This window comes from Loa loa, assembly GCF_000183805.2.
Source record: "Loa loa unplaced genomic scaffold supercont3.19, whole genome shotgun sequence".
In the NCBI taxonomy this organism is placed as follows: domain Eukaryota; kingdom Metazoa; phylum Nematoda; class Chromadorea; order Rhabditida; family Onchocercidae; genus Loa; species Loa loa.
The window spans coordinates 282,156-294,986 of NW_018108199.1; the positions used below are offsets into that span (position 1 = coordinate 282,156).

Below are 12,831 nucleotides of genomic sequence, written 5' to 3' on the forward strand. Positions count from 1 at the left end.
AATAATAATAATATAATATATATATATATATATATATATATATATATATATATATATATATATATATATATAATCGTATATATAATCGTATTATCATAGGCATTATATATATAATACGTAGAGATAAGTTGTGATGTCGTCCAAGTTTATATCACTATTAAATATTCACCATATAGTTCATAGACATATATATTAGTATGTTGTCATTATATAGTAATATGTTGTCTATTATTTAATAATATGTTGTCAATAATTATCACATATACATTAATTTTTAACAAGATTTATAAGTAGTGTAAATTCTTTTGAGTGATTTCAGGCTACTTTGGAAAGATATTTATTGAAAAATGGCAAAGAAGGACAGCTCTATGTTCGTAATGATCAGCTTTGTACATCATTAGCTGGTAATACGGTGTCACTCGTTACGGTGACGGGTAGTGGTACTAGGGAACAACTGATTGGTCGTCAGATCATATTGTTGTGTGCCAGAGTACATCCTGGAGAAAATAACACTAGTTGGATTATGCATGGTATACTTTTTGTATATCTGTAAATGTAAGTTACTTTAAACCAGAAGTTAGAAGGATCCAAATGGAAGTTAGCGAAATAAATTGGATTGTATAGAAAATGGTTTGAAATGAGCATCCTTGTAGATTCCACCAAAATGATAAGTAACCTATTCTCTTATTAGAAGTAAGAAGTTTACTAGAAGTAATTTGAGAAAAAGTAAGCTTGCTGGTAGTAATTTGTTTTTTTCATTCTTTACTCTTTTCTTTTTTTTTTTTTTTTTGAATAGTTACAATAATGGATAAGCCTGTTGCTAAGGAACTAACAACTACGAAAAATTCAGTTGAAATTTGAATTTATAATATAATCGGTCAAAATGATTTCAGCTTTTGTATCCGAATGGACTACCATATTTTACCTTATAGACATGAATAACACTGGCGTTTAAAGATCCCTTTACAAATATCAGATTTTGTCGTAGTTCATGGTGAACTTTAATTAAATCGAATTTTTGTAATATATCGAAGTTTTAAAGGTATAATGGATTTCTTGATGAGTGATAAGGAAGAAGCTGTGGAACTCCGTGATCAATTCGTATTTAAATTAATTCCAATGTTAAATGTCGATGGTGTGATAAACGGTTCACATCGTTGCAGCTTGGCTGGCGTAGATTTAAATCGAACGTGGGATCAGCCTTCACAAGTATTGCATCCTGTTATTTATCATAGCAAAGCTATTGTGCAATATATAGTAGGTTTTCTTTTCCTTATACATGGTCTTACTCGTAATTGCATATGGAACTTGTTTGTAGGATTCGCTAACCGTTCTCATGCCAGATTCTTGAATAATTCATAAACGCTATTTTTTGAAACAATATTTTAACTTTTTTGCATCTGAGTTTTCTATATTAATAGCACCTGCATTTAGAGAACTTGTAACACACATTGGTTGACTTCGATATTGTAAAATATAGGCGTAGTTTTTTAAAAATATTTCTACCATATGAGAAAGGCGAATAAATACAAATTTTAGGTTGATGTGCTCGGGAAGAAACCATTTTTGTTTATCGATCTGCATGGTCATTCTAATAATTTTAATTTGTTTCTTTATGGAAATAATCCTGATAGCTCATGGCGTATTCTGGACCACTCGCTTCCAGGAAGAAATGATTTTATGTCGCTTCCATTACTTTTGCAGCAGGTATACTTATAGATGAATAGAAAAGGTATATTCGAAACTAATGGAATAAGTAAAAATACCATTTTTAATCATAAGCAGATTTACAGTTTGCAAACATTTTGCCAAATTTCTTGCATTTCATATAGCTTACTCTGCTGAGTGATGGAAAATTTTTTCATAGATGTGTGATTATTTTTCACTATCAAACTGTCGATTTAACATAACCAAAACCAAAGAATCATCGGCTCGTATAACACTGTGGAGGCAATTTGGCGTTACTCGATCGTATACCTTGGAATCTACTTACTGTGGTTTCAGTTGTGGTTCTCTAAAGGGTTACCAGGTTGGTATCTTAGTGTAAAGCTGTCTGAAATATCATTTCCCATGACAGGTTATTATTTTCTGTCTTATATAGAAATCATATTTTTTCCATATATAAGGTATGATCGTTTAATATTTAGAAAATGACCAAGTATTGATAGAGGATACATGCATTGATAATTTATGATTAAATTGAAATTATTTAGTGCAACATGGTGAAATTTGAGCTTTTTGACTATTCAATTATGTCATTATCAGTAGGGAAAAAAGAGGAGATTTAACAGATTCGTTTAACATGTTAAATTCAGTTCGAGTTTTTATATCTCATCCAACATGTATATCTTTTCTTTTTTACAGAATGTTGTTTGTGCTGTTTCCAGGTAAATATTGAACATCTGATGGAAATGGGTAGGCAGCTATGCATGACATTTAGCTATCTGAAGAACTATAGTCCTTCAATTCAGCGGGATGATGAGGATTCGGAGTAATTTCGAAATCTGATCAATATGGAAAACATGCAGATTATTCTGCTGCGTAGTTTATTGATTGTTTCTGAAAGTATACTTTGCTGAATACGTCATTGTGTCATGTTTAAATGACTCCTGGTTTGTTTAAATGACTCGTGATACCAAAAATAAGTTTGGAAAGTCTGAGTCCTTGTACTTCGTTTATCAAGTACACTTAAACAGACATCCTAATTTCCCGAACTAGGATGTAAAGGATTAATTCTCGAATAACAATTTTAATCGATCCATATGACTTTCTTTAAGCAAACTTACCCAATTTCAAGTTTAAGAAATTAGTTCCGCCTTGTTTTTGTTACGTAATGTTATTGTTTCGTGTGTTTAAAATTCAAAATTTCTCTAATCGTATTTGTTTTCCGTTCATTTGTCCATCTTCTTTCAATAATTATCACTGTTAAATTGGATTTCTCAATTCGCTTCGTCTTTCTAAATTGTGATTGAACTTCAAAATCGATTTTCTGTCGAAGATGATATGATTCAAATATTAATTTTGCTGTAAGTTAGAAACAAAATCAAAGAAATTTTTTGAGCAGTACTTATACAGCGGAAATTTTTAGAAGACTGCTCGCTTACTCGGTTAATGTTGTATCTATCGCATTTTAATTTTTTTAAGTAAGCGAGGCACTTAATTTGCTAAAATGCACTTCGAATTTATTTAGATGAATTATATTTCGTCTATTTATTTGTTACTTGTCTGTTTGTGAAGCTGTGTTGTACATTTGCTTGCTAGTCTTAATAGGTGTATATGTTCTGTTGTATTGGGGACAGTAGAATCTCTTCGAGAATCATAATTGCTGGTTTTATATTTTGGAGAAACAGTTACATCGACTTTGCATTTTCAAATATCTAGCTTAACTTAAAAGTTATGAAATAATCTATCTATTTTTTCGTTTTGTGTTAGAAACATATTTTATTTGAGGTCCTAGTATCGAAAACCTTTCGAAGTTGTTTTCATGTGGTTTTTAACGCAGCTGATTTGACGATAGTTATCACTGATGAAACTGTAGTTTTTAAATGTATAATTTAAAGACGATGTAACGGTTAAGGAAAACAAAGGGAAAGGTCATGAGGAAGTTTGCTGCTTCGTTGTGTTGAAATGGTTTGGCTATGAATGAAGAGAAATTGAAAGGTAGATGACATGTGATTGAAAATTTTTAATTTACATTAAAGTTTTCAAAAAAAATCAAATGAGTTATATAGCTGGCAGAGAAAAAACAAGATGGATCAATTCGAGAGACAAAACTTGGCTTCTTCCTTCCTCAAGGTCTGTTTAGTTAATTGATAATTACAATTTGTGCATTATCTCCTGTGTAATTATGAAAATAGCCAGATTAAACTTTAGTATACTTTCCATAATATTTGCAAGCCATATGGAAGTTAGTTGAAGAAATGCTGAGAATGTGAAAGAATAGCGGTTGGTTGCACATAGAAATCATTTGGTTTTCGAAGAAATGCGGGGATTTTGGCTTTCGGCCCATTTTTCTATGCTAGATGTTCAAGATTGTTTGAAGAGCTTTAAAAAGGATTATAAGTCGACATATGGCGAATTTACGGTAGTCATTATTACCCCTCTACAGGTAGCATGTCCCATCAATAAATTTCCTATTCTCGTTTCGGCTTCAATCTTTCATGTGAAATCCAATAATTTGAGTTTAAAACAAAAGTGATACACGGGAAGCATATCATCGCTTTCAAAATCGTTCCGTACAAGGTAATTTCACATTTCCTGCTGATATCCTTAGTATCGTTCATTTCTCTCAGCTGGAATTAACTGCAATTTTTATAAATCATGGAAGAAATTGAATGAGATATCTAACGAGTAGATAAAAACAAAATGAATCAATTCGAGAAGGAAATTTGATCTTCTTCCTCAAGATCTGTTTAGTTAATTGGTTATTATAACAATTTGTTCATTATCATCCCGCATAATCATGAGAATAGACAAATTAAACTTTAGCCTACTTCCGACAATAATTGTTAGCATGTGGTTGACAAATGTGTCCAGACCAGGTTTTTAGCGTTGACTGATTTCAGAATTATCAGGAAAAAAAGAAAACAGTCTTGGCTAGCATTTTTTGAAAGATATGCTTAAGGCCTGAATTTTTCTTCCAACCCTACCAAATTCACCAAAATTATAAGTTTTACCACTGTCTGAACTGTTCATCTTGTTGATAAAGCATCTTTCAAGAATTAATTTATTAATTTCTTCGAATTAAAAATATTCATTGCCACTTGAAAGATATTGGATAAGCCTTAAAATTCTGTTGAAATGATTCTCAATCTCATTGAATTCATAAAAGTTTTTTTCCCAAATTTATCCTCATTTTTAATTAATAATAATGTTGAGTCATTGCTATTTGTTAAACATTTTTCTAATATTGTTCATTTATAACAATTGCTTCCAATCAACAAAACAATAAGTTTATACTTCTTTACTTGTTTGTTGTTTACTTATTAAATTGGTACTCAATTATTTGCTTTTCATTTACTTTTTATGTTTATATTTAAAAAATAACCAAAATTAATTTGAGCTTATTACAATGAAAAGGAAAAAAATTTCAAATACAAGAGAAGTATAATGGAAGCAGTGATGATGAATGATACTGTAATAGTTCATGAAAGGGTAGAAGACCTTATTGTCATCAAAATTTCTATATTCCATCCACCAGTTCTCCTTTACTATCTTCCTTTCATCCATGAATCCATTAAGAACCAGCAACAATCCATTTTAACAGGTATGATGATGATGGCATTTTTCCCTTCCTACCTCCTTGATTTCCATACTATTTTGATACCATGGTACTAATTGATAATGCACAGCAATATGCCGCAAACTGAGGTGAACAATTTGACGAAATGCTCCTCTCTAAAGCATATCGTCGAAAGCGATAATTGGATTAGCGTTTTCCTAAATGGTTCTTTTCTGTGACATCGTTCTCCTCTATCCGAACCAATAGGATATTCTGTCTCCGCCTCTCGGCCTCTACCGTACCCAGGGAATGCTGTGACAGTTGTCGTCGTCTGGATAGCAATCAGGATGATTATGGTTGCTAAATGATGGATGAGCTGTGCGGTAGTAGTGCTCTATTAACCAGTACAAGTCATCATCATCATCATCATCATCATCACTCTATTAGCTCACTGATACAACGAAATGGTCGGTTATTTTTTACACAAATGCTTTTCATGTGATTCCATTTGACTCCGTTGCTACGGTCAGTATGACCAATTATCAGATAGCCTGCATAAATTTTTGTATAAATATAGAAATGAACTAAATCAAAGTTCAAATTTAAATTTTCAACCAAAATTTGACAGGTTTTGAAGCGTAAGTATTCATATGTTGAGAGCATACTGAATGTTTGACATGAAAATCTTAAGAGTGTAAGTGTAGTAAAGGTTAGCTATAAAATCCTGCCCTCAAAAGGGTAATTTTAGAAATACAGCATGGACACGTAAAAATTCCGGATTTAACAACTTCTCCAGTAGTATCGGAAACTAATCAACAACATGGTGACGGGAATAAACGTCGGGATAGGTTAACTTTTTTTCCTAATTTTTTCTGATACAGTGGAAAAAAATTTTTCTGAAGTCTCCAAAATTTTATATAGTTAAAAAATCTTGACAACCTGTGCTTTCTATATAAATAAAGAAATGAATAAAATCCAAGTTTAAATTTAAACTTTCTATTAGAATTCAAGCTTTAAGAATTGCTGATCTCTTTTGTCCATTGATAATTAGTTCACTTTTTTCGATTGTAAATATACTACCAGCTAATTTCCTTCCAGCATATCTTTATCAATATACCGTTCTTTTTCACTTATTTTCATTGACAACTACTTTCCCTCTTTTAATCATCCATCAGTTCTTCCATTTTCTGAACATTCTTACTTCCAATCATTAATATCATTGTCTTTTCAATTATCTTATATATTATAACAAAAGTACGGTAAATAAGGGTAAGAGTAAGAATAAGTTAGCTGTAATCATCAAAACATATCTAAAAACCATCAAGTCTGAAAATCAATCTTAAAAAATATATCCTAATTCAACGATCCATAAGACTTATATATAGTGAAATGTGACAAATTTATTGTATAGGGAGTTTTTTCGTCAAATTTTGTTCATTTCAAGAAAGAAATGAAATGTTCAGACATTATTTAATGACAGTATTTATGGTCTTAAAAGAGAACTTCCCGAAGAAATATGGGATAGTAACAGTTTTCTTATTGGAAAGAGAGAGGGAGAGAGAGATGTTATTTCAGAGAATCGAAGAAACAGAGACGGAACAGGACCACATTCACAACATTTCAGCTTCATGAGTTGGAACAAGCTTTCGAAAGGTGCCATTATCCCGATGTTTATGCTAGGGAGGTATGTTGTTAGAAGAAATTTGAAAGTACTTGTTTTTATTCTGTTGAGGATTTAATTTAATTGAAATTCGATTTATACTTGAATTGCTAAGTTCATTATAGCCTTTCAATCGACATCGATTTCTGCAGCTTTGACAAATGATTTCCCGAATGATTTTTCAAAAATTAGATATAAATTTCCAATTATATCTGTCTCTATTCTGAAATGAAAATATTTCAGCTTAAAGCATGACAAAGCCATTAGCAAGCAATCATTCAAATATGTTTCATTTTTTTTTCTTTTTTTTAGCGACATTTCATTAATTCACATTTTATACTAAAGCCATCTTTTATTTTCAGCTATTGGCTCAAAAAGTGAAACTTCCTGAAGTTCGTGTCCAGGTTTACTATTCACTTCTCACCTTACATTTTATTCTAGCCTCAACAGTTCAATTCACTGCACACATTTCTGTTTATCTCGAATCTCATTTCTTACAATTCTTAAGGACGTATAAGTTTATCGATGTCTAATAGTTTCATATAAAATAGGAACAAATACAAAGTTTGAGGAGGAAATGCATCAGGTTTTTAAAACATTGTACCTAAAACTTCGTATCAATTAAATGTTATATTGTGGTGCCTCTAGAATTCAGAAACTTCTTGACTTCAGCAGCTTTGAAAGTTTTCACCTTCGTTTTGAATTTGAAGGATAACTGAAATAGTCAAATAAAACTGGTCTATCTTTATGAAAACCAGACTTTTGTGGTCATCAGACGACGACATGTATGACCTTCCAGAAGAAGGGTAATCTTCTTGACTTGTTTCGGCTCATTAATTAGCCTTCGAGGAGTGGTTGTGAGAGAGTACCAAATAATCTCAAATTTCATCCCTTCAAACTGTCAGCTCTAATTGTCATTTCCTTCTTCATCCCATCTCTTCCATATAACAAAACAATGACATAATGACAAATCTCTTCAAGCTTCTCCGACTTCTTGCCTGTTAATTCCCATTAAGAGCGATCGCTAATCCGAATTACTGATAAATTCCCAAAAATTATATCCACGAACAAAAAATGTCTATTGAGTTGACAATTGTTTTGAGTATACCAATAGTGGGAAAGATTTGTTGAAGGGTACACTATTGAGAAATATTAAATAATTTTTCAGCAATTAGCAGTAATTAATTTGTAGCATCAAATTTGTCCAAGGATGCATATCTATTCAGTGTAATACACATTTTGGCACTAGTACTATTTTACAGAAATAAATGTGGTTTCTGATAAACAAAGATATTCATAATCAATAATCAAATATTTTGATTAAACAGATGGTTGATTCAAACATCAATAGAACAATACGTATTATGAGAATTGAAAACTGAAAGTGGAATTAAATAGACATTAACAATTGAACTAGAAATTAATGAATGGATTTTCATGTTAATTGATTAGTATACAAAATGTGCAATTAATCAAATAAATGTTTTTAGGTATGGTTCCAAAATCGACGTGCCAAATGGCGTCGTCAAGATAAGGCAGAAAGTAGTGCAATTGCTGATTTGCCGCCTGTGCGGCATAGCACGCCAGGAATACCGTCATGGGCATGGATGACTCATCCGGATGATTTTTCTGGTCTAATGCATCCATTCGTTCCGCAATCAAATGGTTTGCCGGGCCCAGACATGGTCATTTTCTTGTTTCCTTGCTGTTTAACTTATTGTTTACTTTGTTCTGTTTATTATTTATTTTACTCCGAAACTTCAGACATTTCATTTCACATAAATGTATGTATTATATTCAGCAAACCGGCTAGTTAATACTTAGGATTTTATCTCTTGTTTTTCGCCAGATTCATAGGCATAATTTTCATCTTTCAAGTTCACTACTTTTTAGTTTTTGATTTACTTCAATTTTAGGCCGAATTTTATTAGCGTATTAAACAATTTTTATCTTAAAACTTTTTAGACGCAAATTTTTGGCTTGTAATTTATCTTCGTGAGTTTTGAAGTTATTTTTATCCTAGAAAGTTAAACATGTTTCTAAAGTTGAAGATCTGACCTTTGTTTTTTCTAATTTGACCTTGATTCAACTTAACTTTTTTTCCTTATCCATTTGTTCGACATGATTTATAATGAAAGAATGCTATAATCACTACCTCAATCTATAAATATAACTCATTCATTTTTCTAGGTTATGAAAGCATCTTCACCTTTCTGTTTCGGATACTTATCAACGGCGACACCTACGACAAATACGTATGCAGGCGTTACAGGTTCAGGAGTTGGTAGCGCACCAACGTTTCCTGACATTGATCTACAAGGGGGAGTCCATAATGAGCAGAAGAATATCTATACTAGTAATATGATTGTCTAATATAAATGTATAAATTAATAAATAGTTTGCTATGAAAGGCGGAAATTTTAAACTTCGAAAGTTTCATTCAAAGGTTTGTTTTCTTATCTCCTTCGGTTTATTTTGTGAAATTTCAGAATTTAAGCAAAATATATGAAAACGAAATTTCACGACAAATATTTTTCGCAAACTATTCATTTGTCAACGCCAACTTTCTCTTGAAAATAACTGAAGATTTATGGAAATGATATAAATCAACATAAATTGTGTTTTGAAGTGGTACAAATGAATTTTAAAGTAATACAAATAAATAAATTTTAAATAAATTTTGAAGTGATAGAAATCAACATTCTGATTTGTCATCAATAAAGATTTTTTCGGTATGTTTGTGTGATGTAAACTGCTAGGAAGGGAAAACACTGAAATTAATGAAATCTGATTAAATAATTTGTCCATTTATTAATTATCGGCTGTTGAATATCAAATAGTCACTAATTAATTGTAAGTAATTCGAACACTAAATAGAAGTAAGGATACTTATCATAAGTTATATATATATATATATATATATATATGCATATACAATCTACAGTCAAATCATTTGTATTAACTTCGACGACCCGGTAATTAAAATTTGCTTAATTTCTTAACTGAATTCCGGTGTATCGAAGAGAAAAGTGTAAATTGCAACGGAATTGCTCATTCCGGAATTTGCCGCAAATCTGGTCTTTCATGTCAGTTTTATTTTTAGATTTAAATTTTCCAAACTAAATAAGACAGTGAAATGCGGATGAATAACTGGGAAAAAAATGAAACAAACAAGGAAATAACAGAGCCGAAATCTATAAAAATTTCACCGTTCACTGGCATATTGCATTCAGTTAATGTTTTTAGTCTTGTTATCATCTCTCATGATTGATAATTTCTATAACGATGCTAATAACATGTTTACTTGATCCTTCCACACATACTTATCTTTGTTTATCTTTAACGTCGTAGAATCATCAAGTGCCTTCATACTTTTCTGTTAATAATCAGTTGTACCTCTCACAACATATCATCTCATAAGCTGTCTTTGATGTCCTGTCACAAGTACTAAAACCACTCTCCTGAAAATTTCGTGTCACAATTCAAAAATTTCTCCTTTTTTTAGAATATGATAGTCTAAGTTTAGCACAAGGCATAAACCATGTTCATAATCACGGGTTTATTTATAAAGTAAAAAAAAAAAAAAAAATGAATACGGCGCTTGATCCCATATCTCTCAACAGGTTGTCATCATTGCATCCCACAGGATTCGCAACAAATCTAGGTAGCCTTATTAACCAACTAATTTGGTTGCTTATTAGTCATTGCAAAATTACTTATTCATTAATTAATTTTTGTATTGAATTAACTACTTGAAGTGTTAGCAATGCAACCATCACTCTTAACCAATGAATTAAATCCAATAAAGTTAATTTCTATTTCATTTTTCATGACATAAAAAAAAACTTAAATGAAATAAAGAACAATTTTTTATAGTTTTATATTAATGATCAATTTGTTAGAGAAAAAAAGACCAATGTTTTTTTTGAATTAACACTTTGAAAAGTTCGGTTTTTAGTAAGAATACTGCATTTTTCGAATTTACTGTGTAAAATTTTATGAAAGTTTCTCTTATTTTACAGCAAAAATACAACTTTAGCATAATAAACTGAATTGTAAAGGAAAATTTTGAAATTTTGAGGCATAATAATAATAAGAAATGTTGAAGACATTGGAATGTTTGCAACCAAAACCTGGTAATAGAAGTTAATTAATTACAATCAAATGAGGAACAGGCTGTACTACTTAACAAGCCGATAAAAATGCATGAACGGAGTGATCCACAATATGAATGTCAGGAATTGTATACCAATCAGTAGTAATACGCGTTATCATTGAACAGATAACGATATCAAATCAACAGAATATACGATGTTTGACTATAGGAAGGATGAAAGTTTGCTCTTGTCATTCTTATGTTTAATGCAGTATTTCACGAATTTCATACTAAGTGCCATATTTTCAGGTGTTACTCTTGCTTTTCCTCTCTATTACTTCATTTCTATTTATTATCAAAATGAATTTAGAGCATAGCAAAATTGATTTTCACTTTCACAGTATGCAACATCACTTTATTACTTCAACTGATCTGGTCATCAATCTTAACAATACTCATTGAATTTGTGCGATAGATTATTTGAGTTATGAGTGATATGATTTTGTTTTGTTGTTGCTTACATTTGATAAGTTTAAAGTGGAACACTGTAAATCTGTGGAGAAATGTGGCAGGAAATTTTTTTGTAAAATTCGGATTTCAATAATATTTAAAGTAAATCACATAAAAGGTAATAATAGAAGACCAGTACTGTGCAATTGTGGCAGCACGCCGCATCTAATCAGTATAGCAATATCAGTTATCTTATCAAGAACTTTAGAAATACCGTAACTATGACGATTTTGCACACCCGAGGGAAAGGTATGTCTGTCAACTGTCTTCATCTTTCGTATTTTATTTACTCATATCCTGGAGATGTCTTGTTGCTCCATCTATATGACAGGAATCTTTTTATTTCGAGAATTCTATCCTTCCTGATCCACCTTTGAAATAAATCTTAAAATTAATCATTCACAACATGTCGTCATAATTAGTGCTAAATTCTATGATATTCATAGAGGTGTCTCACAAATTTGACGATCTTTCAATGTTCATAAATGGATTAACAATATGCTCAACAATTGCCACAAACGATTTTATCGGAAATGAAAGCTTTGATACTTTCCCAAGGAACACATCATTTTCTTTGCATTTATTTTGCTGCAGTCATTAAGTTGCTTACTGGAGCGCTTCACGATGTCTCAGGTGATTTGCATTTAATAATTTACGAAAGCAATGATTTTAAAGTTATTTAAAGTTATTTAAAGTTAAAGATATTATAATAATATGTAATATTGATGGTTAGAAATCAAGAAAATTGTTCTAACGACTACAGTGTTGCAAGTAAATTTCAAAAAACCTTAAGAACCATATTTTAAATCACTAGTAAGTTACACATATTATTATAATTAATCTTTTAAAATCTATTCAGAATTAAAGAATTAGGCTAGTTATCAATATAGCTTAAAATAAAGATTAACAGTTATGTGCCGAAATGTCAAATTAATTGTATCCCACCCATAACAGCCTAAAATAACAACAATTCGAAAGTGTTTCAGAAAAGAAAGACCATGCAATAAAAGGGAAAATATTTGAATGATATCTCTTCATCGATCGTCTGAGTGTTTTAAAAAATATTGTGAGTACTTATTAAAAAGTATATAAACACACCCTAAAAGTTATGTTAATAAAACATTTTAAACTACCAAACCACTTCGCCCCAAATCTGTTCCCTAACTTTCATTTTAGTGAGCCTATCAGATAAAACGATTTACATAACTTTTAATAGAACAGATTTGCCAATATTGGGAAGCAAATGTACCCCGGATAAGGTTGAAATTCTCTGAGAAGCCGTTCACTTAACTTGTAATCGATTCTCCAATGATTCTCCAATGTATTGGCAAAATTAAAGCCCAA

The 12,831-nt window shown here is 30.9% G+C and overlaps 2 protein-coding genes across 2 annotated transcripts in view; both read left to right on the forward strand.

Moving 5' to 3' along the window:
• LOAG_16788 (zinc carboxypeptidase) overlaps positions 1-2,633 on the forward strand; it is a 12,875-nt gene extending 10,242 nt beyond the window's left edge. Inside the window, exons 19-23 of the mRNA XM_020449446.1 lie at positions 320-530; positions 1,043-1,257; positions 1,540-1,707; positions 1,868-2,029; positions 2,388-2,633. Coding sequence (XP_020307033.1) covers positions 320-530; positions 1,043-1,257; positions 1,540-1,707; positions 1,868-2,029; positions 2,388-2,495 — 864 coding nt within the window. The 3' untranslated portion in view covers positions 2,496-2,633. The remainder of the gene's footprint in view (positions 1-319; positions 531-1,042; positions 1,258-1,539; positions 1,708-1,867; positions 2,030-2,387) is intronic.
• Positions 2,634-5,588: 2,955 nt separating this feature from the next.
• On the forward strand, positions 5,589-9,254 carry LOAG_16789 (hypothetical protein; the record flags this gene model as incomplete). Its single annotated transcript, XM_020449447.1, has 6 exons — positions 5,589-5,688; positions 5,970-6,069; positions 6,797-6,905; positions 7,244-7,285; positions 8,372-8,566; positions 9,072-9,254. The coding sequence occupies 6 exons, from the start codon at positions 5,589-5,591 to the stop codon at positions 9,252-9,254; spliced, it is 729 nt and encodes a 242-aa protein (XP_020307034.1).
• Between the last annotated feature and the right edge of the window lie 3,577 nt (positions 9,255-12,831).